Raw genomic sequence first — 24,983 nt, forward strand, 5'->3', positions numbered from 1 at the left:
AACGACGAGAAAAAAGGAACAAAGTAAAACGTACTATGCGCTTGGATGGATGGCATCGTATGCGTATAGATGCCCTAGAGTTAATCAAAATACAGTTACCAAATACAAAGCAGAAAATACACGATTTACAAAAGGCGTAGTGTGTTATTGTTTTGATTTGTTCGTGATATCGGTTCATCAAAGGAATACCCTTTCTTTTAACATCAAATCTATCACTCACAGGACGAAAGTTCAATCAATCAAACAATGATTTTATCTTATGATCGCCCCATGCGATGGCCTTCACACATTTTCAATATGATTTTATTTACAAACATGTAAAAACAAATCAAGAACAGTATTAATATTGATCATTCGCTCGCACTTAGAGTCGCGTGGCAATATCACTTTGATGAGAACCAGCTCAATTGTCTTAAAAGCATAATAGGCATACTGTAAAACCTCGAAACGGACTGAGCTGGATGGGCTTCTTTTCGAGATTACGGTACTTTTGCAAACTTACTTACTTTCGAAATGAATGATGTAAATGTTGTGAATGGATACTATATGTTTTTTGAGACATTCCCTGCCAATTTTACATATTCGCCAACGAAGCAGACGAAGAAAGAGTAGTAGAAAGTGGCAAAGAAGAAGATACAAAATGCAATCAGAGTACCTTGGAGAACAATAACTTACTGCTTAATTGTTGTATAAGGTCATTAATTAATGATTGATATAAATGATAAACATGATCATACATTCGACAAATGTTTTTAATCTGGTTTTATATTAATATATGTATACAATGTTTTACGTTAAACCATAATATAATTAAATACGTACGTGTGCGACAAGTCTTCATCTGGTGGGTAACTGGATGTTAGTGGTTGCAGGAGTAGCTTTGCTGGTTTAACGTAAAGAAGTCTCTACAGGATCATACACATTTGTATTCCTTTGCTAGTCTAGGTCGATCGAATGATCTTTTTTCGAGATTACTTTTGAAAACCAAATAGGGAGAAACAAACACTTTTTTTAAATATAGCTGAATGAAAGCGATCTCCACGAAACAAGAGATCTATTGCGAGGACCAGTCACTATATTCTAGTACAGTAATAGTCATCGGTTGTCGAAAACGAAATCGACACATTTTTTGTGGGTAAGAGGAACAGGTTTATTCATGAAGGTATAATTTATAAAATACCTCAGCTCTCTTGTTTGTTAGTAGACCTTAGAAGATCAAAACTCTATTAAATACACATTGTATGCAAAGCAATAACACTGAAAAGAAATTTCAATGAAACTAAACAAGAGTGGGCCTATACTAATATTGCTACTACTATGTAATTTTAAAATGTGAAGAGCAAATTCTATGCACAATAAAATCCATTGAAAGGTAGCGTAGGCCTAATTGGTTTTAGAAGTTTAACGTCCTCCACAGAAACACGGCAATTACCGGTGTGGATCATGTGGGAGAAATGCATACACAATAAAAACTAGAACAATAGGGCCTAACAGCTACAAGTGAGTAAGGGTCCAAACAGTTCCGGAAATAATCAATTCAATACAGAGAACGGATAATAAAAAAATAAAATTAATCAATTTGTTTGTATACAAAGGTCATCTGGATGTTCCGAAATGGAATTACCAGGATATATATATTATTTCATTACAAGGCCGTAAGAGATCATCATCATTTTATGGCTTAAACTCGATCTAAAAGTGTATTTTTTATGAGACCCATTTCTGCTGCAACAAAAAAATAACCGTATATATAAACAGAAACAGGGCAAATGGTAATCCACTGTTATATTGTGCTTCGGCATAATAGCGGAACTATCACGACGTCGATTTAGTTGCGAGTTGTGCGCATGTACACGTTAGATTCACAGAATTGTTCATGTGTGTTACGTTATCAAATAGTTTTTTTACTAATTATAGTGCAGCAATCTGATTGGTCCAAAGTTGACAAACAAGACGGATTAAATAAACCACGTGACTGTCGTCTTGTTGACATAGGCTACTAGGTCACGTACATACGGATTTTGAGTAGGTTCGGTAACCAAATTAATATCTAATATTAGCTAGGCCTGGGAAGGGCTAAAAGAAACAAAAGCCCCATAAACTGGCTTATAAGAGAATGCTTATAGGCCTAATGTTAAAATGCATCTCTAAGATTGAAAGCGAATTTACTGTTTTTTGTAGTGCCTATTCACCTTGCATTTGCTTCTATTATTGGGTAAAAGTTAACATGTCACACACTCATCTCTTATTTGCACCGAAAAGTACATATGTCTATAGACTCGATCCAAAAATGTGGTGGTCATTCATGGCGTTTAATGCTTTTACATAGTAATTTCCATACAAAACAATCAAATAAACAAAACAAACCGTTTTTCCTCAAAATTTGATTAATACCAAATTTATTGTTGCCTCATGTTTCATTTTCAATTAAATTTAATTATAGATAATTAAATCTGTAGCATAACACTGAGATGGGCTAGTAGGAGACCAGGACGAGCCACAACCAAGGCTAGTGGCAATTCACAAGATGGGCAAGTGGGAGACCAGGACGAGCAACAACCAAGACTGGTGACAATTCACAAGATGGGCTAGTGGGACACCAGGACGAGCCACAACCAAGACTGGTGACAAGTCACAAGATGGGCTAGTGGGAGACCAGGACGAGCCACAACCAAGACTGGTGACAATTCACAAGATGAGCTAGTGGGAGACCAGGACGAGCAACAACCAAGACTGGTGACAATTCACAAGATGGGCTAGTGGGACACCAGGACGAGCGACAACCAAGACTGGTGACAAGTCACAAGATGGGCTAGTGGGAGACCAGGACAAGCAACAACCAAGACTGGTGGCAATTCACAAGATGAGCTAGTGTGACACCAGGACGAGCCACAACCAAGGTTAGTGGCAATTCACAAGATGGGCTAGTGGGACACCAGGACGAGCCACAACCAAGGTTAGTGGCAATTCACAAGATGGGCTAGTGGGACACCAGGACGAGCCACAACCAAGGTTAGTGGCAATTCACAAGATGGGCTAGTGGGACACCAGGACGAGCCACAACGGCAATTCACAAGATGAGCTAGTGGGACACCAGGACGAGACACAACAAAGACTGGTGACAAATCACAAGATGGGCTAGTGGGAGACCAGGACAAGCCACAACCAAGACTAGTGGCAATTCACAAGATGGGCTAGTGGGAAACCAGGACGAGCCACAACCAAGACTGGTGACAATTCACAAGATGGGCTAGTGGGAGACCAGGACGAGACAACAAAGACTGTGGGCAACTATTATTAAATTATTAAATGAAGTCAGATAATAAAGAGAAGAAATACAATTTCAGAAACTGTATATTTATTTTCAGAAACAATGTGTTACACTATGAATAATGCTTTTAAAATTATTACTATTTGCATATTTTTAAATGATGCTATGAATAAATTATTTTACTCTCCCTGGTTGGTGGATATGTACCATACAATAGTATTTATACACGAAAAAAATTACATCCTCTTTAAAATTTTACTCTTGTTTTTCCCCGGTATCTTTTTTTGGACACCCCTATTCAGGGGACATCCTTTGCAAGAGGACAATTTTCTGTCAAATGAACAAGGGGCAGTATGTATTCTAATCACTATTCAAGGGAAATCTCTGTTAAGGGGACACTTTCTTAGGTTCCAACGGTGACTCCTTAATAGGAGTTCTACTGTAATACCACACAATACAATACATTATTATACTCTGTTTTTCAAGAGTGAGACAGGTTGGTGGGGATAGGGGTGCTTTGCCGTGGTATATTCGGAGAGGAGAGTTGGGTGTCTAATGGGTAAGGGAGGGTGGCAGATGGGTTATAAGAAGAAAAGGAGTGGAAGAAAAACATTTTTAATTTTATGCTCATTTTTTTTTGTAGTTTACAATAGAATATTTAGTTCTGATAAACACTATTTTTAAAATAGTTTGAGATTTTTAAAATGTATGCTAAAAGAAGACCTTGTTGTAGCACTATTGTATAAGTTTGGGTATGTCCTGGACTAAAGTAAGTAAAACGAATTCCTTCCATTTTAATTCCACGTTCATAGAATTTTTTTATCTTAAAAAATGCAATTTATTTTCTCTTTACCAGTAAAGACAATATTCAATCCCAAAAGCAAACATTTTAATAACTGCTTAAAAATTTCATTTGTTTTCATAATTATAAAAAAACTATTAAATAGCTTTATATATATTTATATACTATTAATCCCAATTTTTCATTTGTGCACCCCTGGTACCATAATGGTGCAAATCAATGTCACAGCTGTACTTTATTGGAACATACCATTCACACAAATAAGGTAGTCTCATTCAAGTATAGCATCTTAATTGTGAAAACTACTCCAAAACACACCTGTAACTTTCTCTAGAAACTTCCTAATTATACAAATTCTTTGTTTCATTTCCTTTTCTTGGTTGTTTCCATTTATTTACAATATCGCATGTTCTTTTTTCTTCACCTCGTTACTATCATTAACTTTTCACGAAAAATCCCATTCTCATCACCTTTATTTCTCTTTGTTAAGAGCAGCTATAAAGTCCTCTAATTTCTCCTGAATTCTCCGAACTCTCTCTGTAAGAAACAAAAAAGCATAGAAAAATCAAGCATGTTTTACTAATTTATTTATTTAGAATTTTACACATACTAAAAATAAAATTCTCCTTAAGAAATTGTTTGCAATAAGTTTGTTGTCCCGGATGTCCGTCTATGCCCTGTTGACATCACTGCACCCACCAGTACAAAAAATAAGTCTTTAAAATTTCAGAGTTCATGCACCTTTTCACACCTCCACCCACATACATTTGTAGGTCTTTTTAACCCATAACCATACATCTATTGTTGTACAATATAATTTAATAGACAGTTTTCCCAAAGCAATAAGTACTAACATATGTAAACGACATAGTTCGCAGCATGTGCTTGTCGCGACACCCTGTGTTTGCTTACATGCCATGTGAAAATGAATCAAGCACATTATCATGTACATGACATGTTGAAAATTTCCAAAACAACGTGTTTAAGGAATGTAGCTCTAATTTTTGAAAACTTCATTTGAAGGTGACACATATTTATTTGGATTTGATAAGTAGAATGATGAGTTAAAGGTAGACACATGAGAATGAAAACCATGTTTGCAAGCTAAAAATAACGAAAGCAAAAAAAAATGTTACAAAAGTCATAATACAATAGTTTAATATAAATTATTATTAAAAAAATAAGATTTCATTTCTACTTATTTCCACAAGTATTTCAAAATTGAACAAATTTAAAACACATTTTTACAAAGCATATATGTTTGGCGACTGATTTTACTTTTTTTCTCCTAAATTGGGGAAACTTTGCAGTCTAACGATTAATAAAAACTGGGTTGTAAATGTCAAAGGTCAATGCACCCTTGTTCAATCGGCTGAAAATAGGGACTAATTAGACAGAATTGGAGCCACACACCAAAAAGTTGATAAAAACCGATGACACATCGATCAGACCTTACCAGGTGGTGTCAACACTAATTAATCTCATACAACGTGACTCAGAGAGCAAAAGGTTTCTTACAGGTATATTAGGTCCCATCTATTATTCTAAATCAAGAATAACTAACTTGCTTGCTACCAATCAAAGGGTTCTGGGTTCAAGTCCTGTTAGTGTCAGGATTTTTTCTAATGGAAATTTACAACTCCACTCCCAAAGACTTGTAAATAAGACATTGTTTATGTAGAGCATCTTGTGTATTATGTTTGTCTTGTGAATGGGATTGGATCCTTTAAGAAGGATAGTGAATGAATTCGTTGATGGTTATATCCTTGGCAATTTGCCTAAATGTATTTAAAAAAAATTCTATTGTTTAGGCTAAATAATAAGATTTTTTTTTTGGATGTGGGGTTTTAATATTCATTCATCTATATTTCAAACTTCATATCCATAGGGGGAGGAAAAATGGGGGGGGGGGGGGGGTTGAAATTTTGAATTGTCCGCCAGTTGTCCAACAGTTATTTTGGGATGATTGTAAATGTTCATCTGGTTTAACAATGTGTATAAAATTCTTTATATCAAACCAATGGTACAAATTATGAAAATAGATGGTACAAACATTCTGTCTTTCACGAACAACTTCCTCTTTATTTTTTTGGAAGCAAAAATTTAGAAAGAAATTAGAAATGCAGTCGATATAAAAAAAAAGTTTATTCAAACAATACAGCATTAAAATTGTCGACAGTTTCATATCTCCTCATATAAGGGTTATGAAACTAAACAATTCTTATTTGTCCTTTATACATTTAACTTTCCCAATACCGGACACCTTTAGGCTGGCCAGAAAAGTCTGGTATCCAGAATGTGTTTTTAATGGAAAAAAGAAATTTGGGACTGTTTAGAACTCAAGAAAAGTCTGGTATTAGGAGAGTTCCGGTTTTCAGAGAGTCTGATATTGGGATAGTCGACTGTATTAATCAATAATATGACTCATTAATGAAGTTGAAAGTGAGGGAGATGATCCTTCACTTGTGCGAGCAAAACTCCAAAAGTTGTTTAATAAAATATAAAGAAAAAATTCTTATGACCTAATCTTAAAATCAGAGCTTTTTGTTTCTTTTTGTTTGTTTTTTTTTTGTTGTCAGAAAATGTAACTTTGGAGGAGAAGAAGAGGGTGGTGCTCATTGGGTGAGTGCTTTAAAAACAGATATGCGCTATATCTTCTTACTTGCTATTTAACTATAAACGCAACAAAATTAATCTTATAATGTTAGGGTATAATATGTAAGTAAGGTTAAACACGGTCAGATCATTGTAATCTTGTTAACTATATGCTTTGTAGAATAATTGCTTGTAATACGTACCAATACATTAAGCTTGGGCACACAATTCTTACGACCTATTATTGGGGTGTATGACCTAACCGACATAACCTGAATAAAATTCACCCTAATTTGTTAAAGTCTCGTTAAAACAGACAATGCATTTATGAAATTACTTTAAAATGAATTCAGCCTGGGAGTTTATAGTATCATAAACGACCTGATCATTTTTTAAATAGCTGTTGGAATTAGTTAATTAATTCACAACAATATAAATTTGTAACTTGTATTTTATTAAGATGTACATCATAAATAAGATATTATCTTTATAACACATTCCACCATTAGACAAAAAATATATATATAAAAGCCCCAGTGGTCTAATGGTTAGGACATCTGCATATCAAGCAGAAGGTCCGGGTTCAAATCTCAGTTGGAGGGACTTTTGCTCATTCTCACAGATTTCCTCATCTTATCGTTTCAAATTAATTAATTAAATTTCAGTATATCACCGGGCGGTTTTAAAATTAATGTGTGTAAATATATATGTATACATACCTGTTAATCATCATCCTCTCTCCCTACCGATTTTCAGGAGGGAGAGGTGAAAATGTTTTTTTAAGACCAAAAAAAAAAAATAACATTCGATTATGACAAGTGTACAAGAACAATTTTATTGCATTAAATGGTTTTCTTGAAGTTGAAAATGTATGAGTAATTCATTTCTTCAAGTTTTAGAGAGTGGTGTCAGTTTATTTTAAAATGGTAGCATAAATCAACGTGACCTATTAAAATATGACCTATTAAAATTTAATACTTTGGGGGAGAGAGAGAGAGAGAGAGAGAGAGGGGGGGGGGGGGGGGGGTTGCGCCCTTCCAATACTGAAATTTATTAAGAGGTTGGTAATAAATAAGTATATTTTTAACTCCAACAACATATTTTACAATTTAAAAGAAAATAAAATAACAGTTCCATCATGACATTACAACAACATTTTTACAATTTCATACACAATATAATGACCTAAAATTTTGTTAGAATGACACCTGGAATGTAAACGAATGACACCTGGAATGTAAACGGATGACACGCCAGTCAATCATTATAATACATTCCAAAAATAAGAAACAAAACTCTTCTTGAACTGAAGCGATTCCGGAATGTGATACATCTCAATGAAGAAAAAATCTTGAATATGCAACAAAAGCAGGACTCTTCTAAAGCAGTTCTAGAACGACAAAAACAAAGTAAAAACGTTGTTTTGGCAGATTCCACAGGCTTCTCTATAAATTTCCAAAACACACCTGGGATAAGGAGATGAACTCTTGACGATGAACAACGTATCATTTGGCTCATTGTGATTGTGAACAAAGTGTTTGCTTCATGATGATTTACCTTTCAAACTAGTTTTTCAACCATCAATTTTGTTTGACACAACAGTTTCAGAAAAATATATTAATTTTCTGTGAAGGATAGGAGGAAACATTATAAGGTTTGTTGAAATTTGCTATTTCAGATACTGTATGCAAAATCTGTCAATTTGTATATTGATAATTTAGTAAATTGGTTAAATAATGAAATTAAATACATAAAATACAGTGTAAATATGATCAAATAAAAAAAACCCCACACACCAAAAGCCCAAACAAAAAGTACAGTAGTGCTGTAAGTACTATAATTAAAACCGGAGCAAAATAGAGTAGTACAAAAAAAAGAATTCTAGGCGCTATTTGAGATGAAGGGCATCAGTGATAACCTACTACACTACTACACTATCTTTCTTCAAACTGCCATAGGCAGGTACCCTAATAAAGATAGCAATAATAATATTTATATATTATACCTTGAAAACTAAAATAAAAAAAAAAAAGGACTCTGAATATGTCTTTTATCAACACAAGAAATAAAAGATAGAAATGTGCAAGCAAAAACAAAGAATGAAGTATGGCACGCTTTGGTCAAGTATTTAGAAGTGGTTTCAACGACTCAATTAAATCGTAGGTATACCCTAAAGCTGGCGTGTACCCTATCATGAAATAACACTCAACTGAGCATGTACAAAGGCCTAGGATTAAATCCCTGACAGTGTTTGTACGTTTATAATAATTTTTACAAACTCTGTGGGGTAAAACAGCGACTTAAATGGATCCAGTTACGAAGGGGATAATATCAATTTACTCCATAAGTACCAATCCTTATCCAATAGCTATTTACTCTCACCTAATTAACTCTCAATCAGAATTAATATCATGTTATTTTACAGATTATCAACATTTTTACGGTAAATGGATGTTGAGAAGCGGAATAATTTCAGAATGAGGCACTGTTTTTACGACAAAACAACCGATTAAAAATTAGCAAGATTGACAGCGAAATAAAGTCACCTGCTAAATATGGAATCAATCTATTTTGTTTTAGGATTAAATTAAATGAATTACAATAGTACATAAATATAATAAAGAGAATGATTAAGAAATCCTTTGTATCGATAATATGATCTAAATTTTCTGGTAATAAAGCCAAGTATAAAAGCATCTTTTTTTGCATATTTTTTTTCATACCTAAAGATGTATATTGTCCCTCAAAAACATGACAATTAATATAATCAGATTTCCTTTTAATAAAGTTAAACACAAACAAATGTAATGATGTCACTTATAAAAAGACAGAATTAAACGGTTGAAATTTGTTTTTTTGCTTTAAATTATAGTTTTTACAGGTAACTATTTTTTTTCATCAGATTTTTGATCAAAGTAAATAAGTATTATTATTTGATATTAAAAAACAGTTTAAAAAGTTGTCAGGGTGAAAATAATATATTCTTAATGTTTACACATTTTTAATAATGTTTCACATACAAGTTAATTATGTAAAAAAAATGTTTGTAAATTTTAAATGTTTTTTTTTCATTTTTTTTTATTCTTTTGTATTTTTGCTGATTATCATTATAGACTCAATGATTGACTATGAATCATTGGGGTTTTAAAGTTTTCTGCAATATAATTATAAATTATAAGGGTTCACAAATTCAACCAATCACAAGCAAGAGTTTAGATTATCCATCATTTTTGATTGGTCAAAATTCCAGACTGTTTTAATGATGTTACTTTTTATTTTTTACCATTTCATCTACATCTTGTTAACCAACAAACACATGACCTGTTGCTCTAGTGGTACTCGCCACATATACATGCCCTTGATACAGAAAGTACAAACACGCGCCCAGCAGTAATCAGATTTTCATGAACAAATAAACTATGTTAATTTCTCAGCCACCAGAGAATATATATATTTAACAAACAATTTATAAAGTAAAGGGAAGATTAAGTTAAGACAAGCATGGCTTAATACCTCAACAAAAAGTAAGCCATGTGCTGTGTTCCTCCCTTGTACACCCCTGAGCAAAACCCTGGGTAACTAGCACAATGTCAGCCTTCAATACCGTCATCCCTCAGGAGTATCTAGATGCCATTGGAAAGGTCATTCGGATAAAAGCGGCACCTAATTCTTTTTAGACGACGTTTACATTAATAGAACAATTAGTAGACTTGTTAGCTTTTTATTAGCATTAATACCGTTGTTACATAGATTAGGAAATCCAAGGTCCATTTCCAAATCAGAGTTTCAAGTTTTAATTAAGAGTCTTCAATAATGTTCTCAATGTAATAGAAATAGTTTGATATCTTATGGGGCAGTTTCTGCTGCATATCTTAAAGAATGTGATATAACTTCTATTAAGGGGAAGCCACCTGTTCTAGAACCAAACAGTGTCCCCTTAAAAGAGGTTCTCTGAATAGGGGGTTTCTCTGAACAGTTAGAACATAATAGGTCCAGTTCTGTTGTTCATTTGTATAGCAAACTGTACCCTTAGGGACAAGGAGGGGATCTACTGTATATCATGAAATATACCTGAAATTAAACCCTGGCTTGAAACTTGATGATCTTGTTAAAAAAGGTCCAATTTTACCCACAATGCCTTTTGTTAGTCAGAAATGGGGATAAATCGGAAAATAAACTTTTTATTATTTTACAAAAATACAGTAGATTTTTTAAATTAAAACCATTTATATTTAGAGATAAATACAGTAAAAATTGAGTCAAATACAAATATGCCCATCATATGTATTTTATCTTATTATATTTTAAAATTAAGTACCGTATTTGAAATACACAGGTGTACAATATGAGCATAGGAAGTTGACACAGTATTTAACAAAATTAAACAGAGATAACAAGGTAACAACAGAAACTCATAATTTCCAGGGTAACTATATAATAATAATAATATTATTATTATTTTAACACTTTCAACTTTCGACCGAGTTCTCATCGGTTCCCATGGCTGACCTTCGGAAGAGCGTGGTCTGTTTTCTATGATAGCTTTTGCGGTATACTTCAGTATTTTTTCCACATTTCATCGTGACCTTAGTGCTATTGTGTTACAATACAGGTGAGGTATCATTATCTATATAACCACTTTGTCAGGAAACACTGGCTTTTCCACAGGTCGTAGGTCAAAGGTGTATTATCATAATAATAACCAGTTATGATTTTAACATTCTCATAAAAAAAAAAAAAAAATAGGGAGGCCTGTCCATTTTCCACTTTCAAGTTCAACTTTTCTTTATCCATGAAGGACCATGTGCAAATCAACACAGCTTGTTGGAAGTCAACTCATAAACTTTTACAGTACAACAAAATATATCACGTAAAAATAAGTTTTTACTAACAAATTGTTGTTCATTTAATCAATCAATCAATCGAAATATATTTCGACTATTTAAATATTACATAAGTTTATGTTTGTTTATATATAAAACATATCAGTCAGGATCATGTCAAGAAGTACAATAGTACTTATCATGAGATCACCCTATAAACAAACAAAATAAAAAATAATAATATTTAAAAAAATAGTATTAAAAAAATAAAATATGAAATCAAAAGTAAACCCAAAACCAGCTGAATACTGCTACCACACCGACTAGTTCCATGATAATCAACATGATGACTGTGGGTACTCATAACGATGATGAACAAACAAATAAAACATTTTCTAAATAAAACTAAATAATACAGACAAGACAAGTATAGTACAATACAGAGAAAATGTGTAAGAGAAGATCACAGTTTGTATAAAGAAATATAATGCCATTTTATAGATGTTCATTAATAATGAAAAGAGAAAACAAAAATGTACAAATGTTTAGACATCAAATTTATGAGTGTTTTTTTCATTCTATTGCCTCTATAAAGCTTACTTCAGGTTCAATGATGATCATGTCAAGTTCTTTGGAATTGAGGGAAAAACGGACATCATATTTAACCCTGTACTATTCAACTTATCTACCAGATTTAAAATGTCAAATTTGCACTCAAAATAATAATTAGCATTACTAAATTACCGACACAGATTCTTGAATACAAATAAACAAGATAAGAATGGAATTTAAAGTAAAAAGGTAATCAGTTTTGGAAGGATTACTTCTTATAATCTACTTGGGATATATTGCTAAACAAGTGGGGGATTATACACATAAACCAATCCCCTATACCTACTTACAATCGGAAGTTCTTTTCATCACTGTTATGTCTGTTTCATGTGAACATACTAAGTAAACTTATTCTTAGGTTAAAGTTTACCAGAAGGCCATTTGGATTTACTTCTCTGATTAAGTGTATGTTTCCTAATGGCTAAATGCTCTCTCAAACTCAATCTACTTGAAACTCACAATACTAAATTTGGACAAAAGCGATTTGGATATCGTCCTTTTTTAAACTACTGTAGTATGTGCCGCAAAAGATTTTTTGAAGGCTCTATTCTTTGAAAAAGTCTAAGGTGGATACAGCAGGTAGCGCTTGCTACGGTAAGTTTTACTGGAGAGGCTGTGGTCCGTAAAATCAACCATTGTCTTGGTTAATTTAACTCTGAGGGAATTGAGCCAGCGTTTAGATCAGTGGCGTAATGGCTATGGAAGCTCACTGGCTAAACCCATGACCCCAGAGCTTACTGGGCCCAGAGCATGATCAGTTCAATGCATCTACCTGCGTTGGATGGCCCTTAGGAGTGCTAAACCAGATGACTTAGTTAACTTGATGAACTCCAACTTAAGCCTTTCACATGGCATGCACGCCAACTTTCTAAAGATCTCAAGAGTTGTTCCTAAAATTAAAACATTATCGTTTCAATCACGAGAATCTTTCTTCCTTCCTTGTTCCTTTAGGAATTTCCCTTAAAGAAATATATTATGGTGTGATGTATGCCATAATGTATGATAGAACACAGTACTAGTGCTAATCAGTGGCATAACATAGAGGCTTGAGGCCCCTGGTTATTATATATTATTTATTAACACTATGGCCAACCATTATTTGGTAGACACCCGTTCGTAGTTGTCCCCCTAATTGTTCCCCTAAGGAATTTGTTGAGTATATCATTCCACAAAATGGAGGACATATTAGATTTCACTTGCACACTTTAACCAGTTTTATTTACTCATGAACCCTAAAAAACTGCATTTCCCGAAAACCTACAAATTCTTCCAACATTAATTTTATATTTTCTTACCACAAGATGCATGCTTCCAGGAAAACTAGCATTTCTGGGAAACCAGACCTTTATTTCTAGTAATAAAGTACAGACTAGTCTATGGTTGGCTGGGATTTATCAATTGTATAAAATAAATACTGTAAAGCGCAGAAATAAACTTTTATATTAAACAACTTAATTTTTATATTGACTTTATTTTCAGGCTGCCAATAACATTTAACCGGTTATTGAAAATTTGAGAAAGTGTAGATAACTTAGTCACATTTAATAATCTTTATTTTGTTTGCAGCAGAAAAAAGACAAATGTGTATTTATTTATCAAACCAATTTTGTTTAATCTTTAAAAAATGATGTAATAATATTTGCTTTGAATAACATAGTAGTATAAAACCGACTCCAAATAATGGGAGGCAAGCCATGATTCAATGAAAAAAAAACAAAAAAAAGTAAATTCATTACTTAATATAAAGTTCAGATATTGATTTGCTAAGCAGGTTTGATAAATCTGATCTAATTTGTTTTCTGTTATTTTTTGTGTGTCAGTAATCCTCTACTTCATATCTATCATGATTTAACATGGATAAATAAAAAATAAAGTATTAAATCTGCTAGAGGGATCTTAATATAACATTCATCAAAAACATTAATAATGGACATCTGGAAAACAAACTAATGAACAAACTAATAAAAACATCTTGTGTTTTCTTCCGAACAATTATTTGTAAGTATATAAATGTTTTTACTGTTAATATTAAAGTTATAAGCTCACTGCTACACAAAAGCATAAAACAAACAAACAAAAGGCCGACCAATGCGCACCTCCTAAATGGTCTAGGTGTGGGTCAAAACCATAGGGGGTATAATGTGAACAATAGGAATGAGGTGATACATTAACATATACACTATAGAGTAATAAAATAAGTTATATTGAAGACAATGAAATATAAACATAATTAGGACAGAAGATGATGAGAGGGGGTAACTTGTCTTGAGGGGAGTTATTGATTACTAATTGTTAGAATTTGAAGAGTGATTTAATGACTTTAATATAAAGCTGGTGTAATCGTGTGGTTTCTTTTATTAAAATGAAATCAAAGTGTAATATCTTAAATGATCGATAAAGCACCAGCAGAATGAAATAACAAACAGCACTATTACTTGTTCTTGTCGCCAACAATTTAATTTAAATGTATCAAATTAATTAATTTATATATATTCTTCACAGGCACAGAATAAATTCTAAACTGCCCGGTGATATAATGAAATTTAATTAATATGAAATGATAAAGATGAGGAAATCTGTGAGAATGAGAAAAAGTCGCCCCAACCGAGACTCGACCCCGGAACCTTCTGCTTCATATGCAGATGTCCTAAACATTAGAACACTGGGGCTTTCATGGTATTGTTTACATTCGATTGGATAGCGACTCTTTAACACTTTCTGCGTGGTATGGCGGAACTGCACTAATATTTTGATCAAAATCATTATAAGCCTATTTTTTTCAGGGGTTAAAATTTATGTTTATGTATTGTTTTGTAACTGTTGAAGGGCCTCACGTTGTCAGCTTTTGCTGTTTGAGTCACCCTTAGTAAACAAAGAAATAAGGCCAGGGGCGCCGCAAACCATAGCCATAAAATTGGCAGAAATTCAAGGTTCTCCTCAAAGGTAAAGTCCATCCCATTGTAGAACATGTATTACATCAATGGTTGAGAAACAATGGATTATACATGGGTATCTAGAAAATATCGTTCCATTACTAATCAGAGGGTAGGTAATTGGAAATACTGCTATTTTTAGAGTATCTATTTTATGCCCAAATACAAATTTCCATTATTTAAGAGAATTGGATACGCTTTACAAATGAAGTATATCAGATCAGATATCTGATAGTTCTTGATAATTAAAGATGTATTGTCACCAAAAAATGAAAAATTAAGATTAATAAAAAGAGATTAATAAAGTTTCGTAGAAAAAAAGCGAAACAAAAATGTTTTCACTTATAAAAAGACAAAATAAATGGTTAAATTCAACCAAAAACCATGGACTTCCAGTCAATTTGACCATTTTTTGCTTTAAAATTGCAGTTTTTTAAGCTAAATAATTTGTTTCTATCCAATTTTGGCCAGAGTGAAAACATATGTGAAATTAAATGGCATATTCAACAAAAACATTAAAAATAAATATTTGTTTGCTTAAGTTCAAGTTCTAGAAAACTCAGATTTCTAGACACAGAGTTTTAAAGTATTTTAAATGTTAACAACAAATGTTACCATATAAATACATTAGTGGACTGTATTGAGATGGGGTGGTATGGGTGCCACATGAGAACATAAACCATGATAATGTCATTGTTGATGGTTAATGAAGCAGGTGAGAGGTCAAGACACCACATGTCATTCAAACACCTCCTCACATCAGGTGACAAATTTGTGTGAAACAATATAGTTTATGCCCATAAAAGGGACATATCTGGTGACATCTTGATTGGAAACAGGTCTGTATCAATTATCATGAAAAATAAATCTAAATCAAGGCTGTTGTTGCCACAATGGGTATTTTCAGATTCATAAAACAGGTCTTCCTGCAATTAAAAATATTTTAGGGAGAAGTGACTGTATTCACCAATCACAAGTATTTCCCTTATAAATTGTACTTAGTTACATATGAGAATTTAGTGTTTCCCTCAGCCTAAGGGTGATGGGTGAATACGGCCACTGAGTAGTGCTTTTGTCTCTCCTCAAGTATTTAGTGGTCACCAAGTGCTTGAAGTTTTAGGTCCTATTTCTGCTGCGAAATTATTGTTAACCATGCGAATAAACAAACCTAATTTCTTTGTAGCAGAAAACACACTCGGCTAAAATGGTGATTGGGAAAAATTTTGAATTTCCTGGGATGAAATGATAAATAACATGAATAGAAAAAAAAAAACACAGTTATTTTTACCTCAACGATTGATAGAAACCATGGAGGAAAAAATGTTTTTTTCTCTCCATGCAGAAACCAAGTATGAAGTAATAATTCAATACATGAAGACAATTTATAAACATAAACTCGGTACTTTTTTTTTATATAAAAGCCAAAAATGATATACTATAGATTGAAATTTATGGGTGGTTCAGTCTTTCAAAATATTTTAGTCATTTAAATTTGACAGTTGAAAATAAACGTTTAAAAGCATGCCTGTGTCCTGAAAAACAAACTTATTATCACACTGGTGGTGAAAGATATGTTTGCTGAAAAAATGTATGCAATTTCAAGGTGTAGGCCTACAGTACTTGTGACAAAACTAGAGGAGAGGCTATGTTGTTGATACTGTACTGCTATTTTATGTTGCTAGAACCAGGGAGGAATACAATTCTGTCTTGCTAGAAACTAAAGTCTTAATCGCATTGGACCTAGTTGCTGGCAAAGTTGACCAAGAAAAGACCAATATGAACACTGGCCTAATTAAGCATATTCAGAAATATTTAGTAAAAATAAATGTTTGAGGAAGAAGCATGTATAGTTTTTAACAGCAGCTTTTGTAAAGTTTGGCACACTTATATATTTTGTTTTGTCATGTTTTAAAATGTTTTCATATGTATTTTATTTAAATTGACAGAGGACCTCATAATATCAGTTCTTTTTTAATGAAGACCTGCAAGGGTGATCCTCTTTAAAGATGGTTGATAGAATAAAAATTAAACATCACAAATATTATGATAATACAGTATATTTTTGGTTATTAATAAGATTCACCATGGACTAATCAGGGAGCCTGGACTAATAATAGGTCCATGAGTTCACAGTGATGAAGGACTCTAGAGGGGGCTATTCACTTTTATAATAAAATCATGTGCACTACTTCTTTCAAAAAAATATTCTAAAACATGAACAACAAGCAGCCTGACCAACCACTGATTTTTGGTAGCACAAACTTCGCAAAAATGCAGTCATATATTAAATTTTCAAATAAATGCTTATTCGTCATTATACAACATCAACAGGCCCTTGGTATAACCAACTCAGGCAATTTCAGCATGATGTAGGCCTACATTTAGGCCTCCCTCTTTTATAAACCTGTCTATTACCATGGACAAAATACTTAATTAAATACTCCCAATTTGAAATAAATTCTCTGTTATGGAATGCTTTCAATTAAAAAATCCAGTTAACATTTCCCCCAGGAAACATAAACCGAAATCCTCTGCTGGAATCGTTAATTTCAAGGCATTTTGAATTAATGTGATCCAGAGGGGGATATGATTAGTCAAGTAGGGAGGTCTGATCGCTTAAGGCTGGCCAGACACGTGCCTGCATTTCCGAAATACGTGATTAATTAATACAAGGATTAATACACTGATGATAACAATTGATGGACATAGTCCTTGAACAAGATAATGTATGGTCAAATGAAACCACCCTGCAAAGAAGAGAATCACTCACTTGTCCTGCAAAGAAGAGTCACTAACTCAGCCAAAAGGTTTAAAATTCATTAGTAATAATCTATTGAAATTCCATTGGAGAACCAAGATTTTCTGAAAAACTGGGCAATTGGGCCAGCTCAAAGGTGTCTGTTATTGGGTACTAGCCCAAAGACGTCTGGTATTGGTTGCCAGAACAAAGGTGTCTGGTATTGGTGGCCAGTACAAACGTGTCTGGTATTGGGTGCTAGCCCAAATGTGTCAGGTATTGGGTACTAGCCCAAATGTGTCTGTTATTGGGTGCTAGCCCAAACGTGTCTAATATTGAGTGCTAGCCCAAATGTGTCAGGTATTGGGTCTAGCCCAAAGGTGTCTAGTACTTTTAGTAATACAGTATTTATCATTTTTACATTTATTATAGGCCTACTAATATTCTTTTGGAATATAAAGTTCTGATAATAATAATAATAATTTGTTTGGAGTTTTGTATAACACTATCAAATATACATTCTTATGTCACTTAATTAGTATTAAAATGTTCCAATATGGCAAATACATTTATATCTGCTAGCTCCTACAAATAAATAAGCCCAAAATACCTAGATCTGAATAGGGAGTTGTAAAATGCAACTCCCTGGTCTGATTACAGCATTTAATCACATTTAATTACATTAATTGTAAACACCTCTCTAAGCATTTTATAATTGCTGTTCTTGATTGTCCTTGAAAAACACAAAATCCTTGCAAACCCAATTTACCTAACAATTTAATTAATAATCACAAAACCTAACAGTACATTTGTTGATAATGCTCTGTAAATTTAACAATTATACTGTGCAGTATCTACATGCTTAGAAGTCTCTTATAATATTTACTTGTTAATTAACTTTGCTCCCACTTCAAATAGTGAGTGCCTCTACCATGGCATTATTTCTGGCTAATCTAATTAGCAGGCTATGGCTGGTACAGCCACAATTTCATCAAATTTGTTTGGTCAAATCAACCAACCACTTTGCTCTACCAAAATATAAGCGGGAAAACATCCCAAGCTTTGTTCTTGAGTAATTTATCAAAATAAACATAGGGGTAGTAAAATAAAACTGCTAGTTTTACCAACTAGGTAACCAAATTGACTTTATTGCATTTTAAACTACAGAAGCTTTTAGGGGGAAACAGAGGACGGGGTGGGGAGAGAATAGGAAAAGCTAAATAACATGGTATTTATAGAAGATAGAAGACATCTCAACACGCAATAATCATTTAATTTATTTCTTTATCACATCAGACAAAGCTTATACAAGCAAATATCTGTTATCTAGACACTTGAAAGTTGGTGACAGAATCAACTTATTGGAGACAAAGTAATAAGATAAGAAGTAACAATTGAATGACATCCCTGCTTTATTAAACAATCTAAACCTGCTTAAACTTAAATGTTGCAATAATTTTATTACATTGTCATAACAAGTTGATACCAAATGTCGCATTGTTTGTCCCAGAAATTAGGAGACATGATCTAGAAAATAGGGAGAGACAACAAACAAAAAAAAAATGGGAAGACATGGCATACAAAAACAGGGACATAGTATAGTAAATGTAGGGAGGGGCTGGGCATTAAAAATAGGGAGACACAGTGACTAGAAAATACTGTATGCAAGACAGAACCTAGAAAATAAGGAGAGATAGGGACTATAAAATAGGGAGATCCAGTGCATATAAAATGGGAAGAAAAGTGACTGGGCCTATATCTGAGACCTAAATAATAGATAGATAGATGGATAGATGATGCCAGAACAGAAATATAGGTAGATGGCCTTACAGTAGTTTTAAGTCAAGTATCAAAATTAAAATGAGTACTAGTAGGCCAGTATAATGCCAGTAGGCTAGTCTGAAAATACAGCATACACTAACCTGTTTTATCAGCTATTTCAAAATAATTCAATTGTAATTTATAAAAAATAACTGAAATAACTAGAAGCCGCAAGAAGATACATGAAGGATCAAAGCAAAGGATTGCCACACGAGTTATCATAATATTTTGTTGAGAAGAGAAGTTTTGACAAAGATGTTTGTACATCCAACTAATTGGGCAACTATCTGGGTAGAGTTAAAATTCCTAGGCACCTGTGAAAACACAGTTTTGTTTGAATGCTCCACCGACACATGCTCCAATGTGACGTGCGGTCCCGTGTGGGGCGTGTTCAATGTCCTAGGGTAGGATGTGACATAAGTAACATAGATATCAAGAAACATTTTGGCATATTTTGAAACATATGATATATACTCAGCAAAATAAATTGTGCATAATGTACAAATATTGTCACATAATATGACAGGGGTTTTTTTTAAAGGAAAGAACTACTGAATGATTAACACAGCATCTCAGGTATCAAACTTGGGTAACCAAAAATGGTTCATTTTGGTATTAAATTTCAGTTTACGATACTGATTCGATACTCAGGTATAAGTTCACCATGGGACGGTTTCTATAGAAAAAGTACAAAAGAACTGTTTTATTGTAAACTGGTCATTAATAAAAAATCATGTTGCAGCCTAATTTGTACTAAACTAAAACCGATCGTCAGAACAATTTGAAAATAAGATTTTAGGGGTTATTTTCAATTCAAATAATAATTAATATTCAATTTTGAAAGAACAGTATTTTCTTTTTGGTCACCGGAACATTTTCTGTACTGTAAGCGATGACATTTGAAAATATTACTGTAACTAACTGGTAATCATTAGGCCAAATAAGAAAAAAAAAAAAAAAAAAAAAAAATGTTTCATGTTTCAAAGAAAGTGGTCTGATGTGTGTAAACAACTGGACTTTTTTTACAATAATCATGTTGGTAGCTAATATAGTAAAATAAAAAAAAAATGTTGAATTTTTCAATTTTTTATATTGCCATTATTATGTAAATAAAAATTTCAAATAGGGATTTCAAATATCACAATAACAACATCGTGCTACAAAAAATGTCAATTTTAAACATATTCTAATGAAATAATATCAGCTTGCACAAAATACTAGCATACATCTCATATAACCCATGTCTGTCACTCTGTTGCACTATAAATCAAACTTCTGTAACCACACACACAAATCATTTTGACATATGACAAAAAAAAAATGTAATAGAAAAAAATCCTAGGCCAAGAAAGGTTAATGGAAAAATTGCAATCATATTTGAAGATCAAGTAGAAACGATATTGCACTAGCCGCTTGTGATGACCAGCATCTGATGTGGAGGAGATTGGTTACATGGTCACTATGAGGAGAAAGTGACAATTCTTGACCAGTGGGTCAAATGCATAGGTATGAGTTTAATTGATATGGACAGTTGTGGTATGGAAGATTTTAGGTGTAAACAATAATATAGAATGGTGAACTTCAGGTTGAATTAACACCTTTAAATGGCCATAATGGAAAAAGTAAATGTGAAAATAACCCACATTCACATTTATTTTAACAGGAAAATAGGAAGGATGAGAAAATAGAAAGGAGAAAAATGAAAAGGAGAAGGAAAGAGGAAACAAATGAAAAGAAAAATATAGATGGAAAGTAGAAAATAAAATTTAAAAAGTAAAAATGGTAGAAATGAAGGGAAAAGGGGAGGAAAAGGTAAAAAAAGAAGAGGGGACAAAAAAAGAAAGGAGGAAAAGTAGAAATGAGGAAGAAAAATAGGAGGAAAATGTAGAAAAGAGGAAGAGAACTTCAAGGAACGAAAATGTAGAAAAGAGGAAGAGAACTTAAAGGGAAGAAAATTACAAAGGACAAAGGGTATAAAAAGAAAGTAGGAAGGCAAAAGATGTCAAAAGGAAAGAGATGGAACAATGTGGAAGAAAAGAAGGAGGTAAAGGTGAAAGGGGGAAAAGAACATAAGAAGAAAACGAAAGAGCAAAATGAGGAAATCACCCATTTATTCAAATATTTTATTGATCAATAAACCCAACAGCCTTACAATAAAACTCAGGAGATTGTAAAATGAAACTGCTATCAAAAACAAAAAAACAAGCTATCAAGAAAAACAGTTTTCTTCAATTTGGAAATTCTTGGTGCATTACACTGCATCAGCCTATGCCCATTAGGGACCATTTGGGACCATTGAAACCCAGTGGTCAATCAAAAAAGAGCTTTTTGGAGGAATCTACTGGAAACTGAAGAAGACTAAATACATTCCTAGCATATAATAGACAGCAAACTGGTGTACTGGGACAATAAAAATACAGATCTATTTACCTTAAATAACCACTTGGGGACAACAAGGCACGCTTTAGTTCAGCACACAAATTAGCTACCACTCATAATTCTGGCAATTTTTGTGGCTTTGAAGCAAATTAGAAGGCCATTGATATATTGAAGTATAAAACATGAAAGGTGAATCTGTATAGCCTTTACTTGTGCCTCATTTCAGGTTCATTTGGGAAATTTTAAAAGTGTGTGTAAATATTCTTCCCTATTTATAATTTTTCAAGTTTTTAACTTTCAATTTTATTTTTGGATTGAACAATAATTAGGGAAATATATAAGTATTAAAACATCAATTTGATTTTCGGTGCACGTGCGTACAATAGAGGGCACAGTGGTGTTCAGCCGTACCACGCTGGAGTGTTAAAGAGTTGCTATCCAATCAAGTTTGAACAATACTATGAAAGCTGCAGTGGTCTAATGGTTAGGACATCTGCATATCAAGTAGATGGTTCCGGATTTTAATCTTTTTCTCATTTTCACAGATTTGCTAATCTTATTGTTTCATATTAATTAATATATTTTCAGTATCACTGGGTGGTTTATAATTTATTCTGTGCCTGTGATGTTTATGAGTATATAACTATAAATTAATTTTAAATTATTACAGTAACTACTTTATATTCGGTTTGGTATTAAAACTAATTAAAGATAAAAAAAAAAATCTTAAGTTGTAGCCTATGTTAAGCGCCACCAAAATACAGTACAGGAAGGCGCTATAAATGAATAAATGTTTAAAATGTATTAAACTTTAGGTGCTATACATTCAACAATGTTTTAATCCCAGGTTATACAAATGGTCCTTCATTGGAGTGTAAACTACTTCATACATTTTTTACCTCTGACAAACATAAACATCCCTACAGTACATAGCAATTAAACCTTGAACCCCATTAGATCTAATACAAGATGTTCCAAACAATGAGCTTCTCTCAGCCACCTTTTCCATCAACAACTCCAACTCTACCTCATCTCATCATTAACTCCCCCACCAAAAGCTAATAAACCAAACACAGTTTATTTTTGTCCTGACATACTGTTGGAATGTGTTTATGTAAAGTTCTCAGCTAAACTGTTTTCATTAACTTGTGTGCTGCTCCTAACCGACTATTTAGCATTTCTTTTGTTTCAATTTCCCTCCACAAATTTCCTTTCATCAATCACAGCATAAATATTTTGCTTTGTATTTGTGTGTTCACACACTACTAGTGTTATGTGTGAACAGAACAGACCAATCTAAATCATATCTAAGGGTATGTTCAGATCCATGGAGTTATGCTTTCGTATCACAAGCAATGTGATATTATAATTAGCGTCATAACAGCAAAGTGTTCAGATTTGCCTAACTAACGCTTTTGTTTCAAACTGAGCTGTTGTAATGAATAAAAGCTCAGTGTCGTACAAGGTGGCTTCCACTAATCTTTTCCTGGTTCAGACCTATGGTGTTGTACGTACAATACGAAAGCATAACTCCGTAGGTCTGAACAGGCCCTAAGTTACAACCTATGTATAACTTTCTTATACATCAGTGTCGTTAACTTATAAAAATAAGGGCGTTGTTTTCCACATAAAGGGGTAATTACAAGCGTAAGCAACCAAAAAAAAAATGATAGATTTAAGCCTACCTAGTAGTTGAAAATACTTTGTAGAATTGGCCATAACATTGTCACAAGTTAGGCATATTTAATATGAGTGTTACTTCAATGCAAGTTGCAAGTTGCGACCCGCAACTCGCACTTTCCGATTCGCAACTCACAGAAAAGAAACCCTTATTTAATATACTTTTGATGTTGGTTTTGGTGAGAAAAGAACATATAAACATCTATAGCTTTTAAAAAACTGTTTGAAAAGAATATTTTATTACTTATTTAACATATATATATTTCATATTTTGATAACAGAACATTGTTATATATTTATTTTCATTCATTTAATTTTAATATGAATGGAAATTAGCAGAACTTTTCCAATCAATGGAACATTTTGTTCAGAATATAAAAACTCATGTTAGCACTATGATGGACAGGTATACATGTCAAACTAGAAATTACTTATCATTTCTCACTAAGAGTGATAATAAAAACAATTGCATTGTAATAACTATCATTTTACTAGAAGCCAAGAGAGAAGTCAACAAGGGAAAATGTGAATGCCTTTGCAGTCAAAAGGCCAAATACAAATAATAACATCATCAGTTAGGCCTAGATAATAAGAAGACTAACCAGTCAAGAATGTTTGTGACTGTGGAGTACAAATGGGTTATCTCAAATGTAGGTCAACGGTTGAAAGGGGGGTTTGGGTGATCCGAGGGGTAACAGGCAGGGGATAAAGGCCCCTGGTTTAGCATCCTAATGCTATAGGCAATTGCACTGAGGCTGGTTATGCTTAGGGGCCCCTGGATTTAGCCAGTGAGTGCTCATAGCTGTTATGCTACTGGGGGTGTTAATAATAGTACTAACAGAACTCTCAAGTTTAACCAAAGATTCAGTTTGCCAAACTTAGTACTGTACCAGCAAAAAAAGGCAGGTGTAAGTAAGCACAAAAATATTTCATATATATTATAATATAACCATGGGGAATAACTTATTTCTCCATGTTATCAAACAAAGAAAATCAGGAGCAAAGAAAGAAGAACCAACTCTGCACCTCTCTCCGAATGCCAAATTGATTGGGGTCCAATATTTATTTATTCTTTTCAGTACTGTACCTGTCAGTAAAAGCTCCGAAATAAACTGATATATAAAATGCCAATTTATGCTATGATGTAAATTTTCTGTATTTTCCTACAGTATTGTAGTTGTACTGCATTGTCATCCCCCCAAAAAAGTGTAGGTCATTTACATTGACCCAAATATTTTTTTTTAGTCACCAGTTAAGAATGTCCTTGTAAGTAGATACAGGGATAGATAACCAATTGTTGGATTCCTATATCCAGCTACTAACATGATAC

At 33.0% G+C, this 24,983-nt stretch overlaps 1 protein-coding gene across 2 annotated transcripts in view; it reads right to left on the bottom strand.

Moving 5' to 3' along the window:
- Positions 1 to 3,341: 3,341 nt before the first annotated feature.
- The window catches only part of LOC144836159 (dynamin-like GTPase OPA1, mitochondrial), a 51,493-nt gene continuing 29,851 nt past the window's right edge, over positions 3,342 to 24,983 (bottom strand). For both annotated transcript variants that reach the window (XM_078691379.1, XM_078691378.1), the window contains one exon: positions 3,342 to 4,610. In XM_078691379.1, the coding sequence (XP_078547505.1) occupies positions 4,546 to 4,610 (65 nt within the window). In that variant the 3' untranslated portion in view covers positions 3,342 to 4,545. The remainder of the gene's footprint in view (positions 4,611 to 24,983) is intronic.

The sequence above is a fragment of the Antedon bifida genome, chromosome 2 (assembly GCF_963402885.1).
Source record: "Antedon bifida chromosome 2, ecAntBifi1.1, whole genome shotgun sequence".
Classification (NCBI taxonomy): Eukaryota; Metazoa; Echinodermata; class Crinoidea; order Comatulida; family Antedonidae; genus Antedon; species Antedon bifida.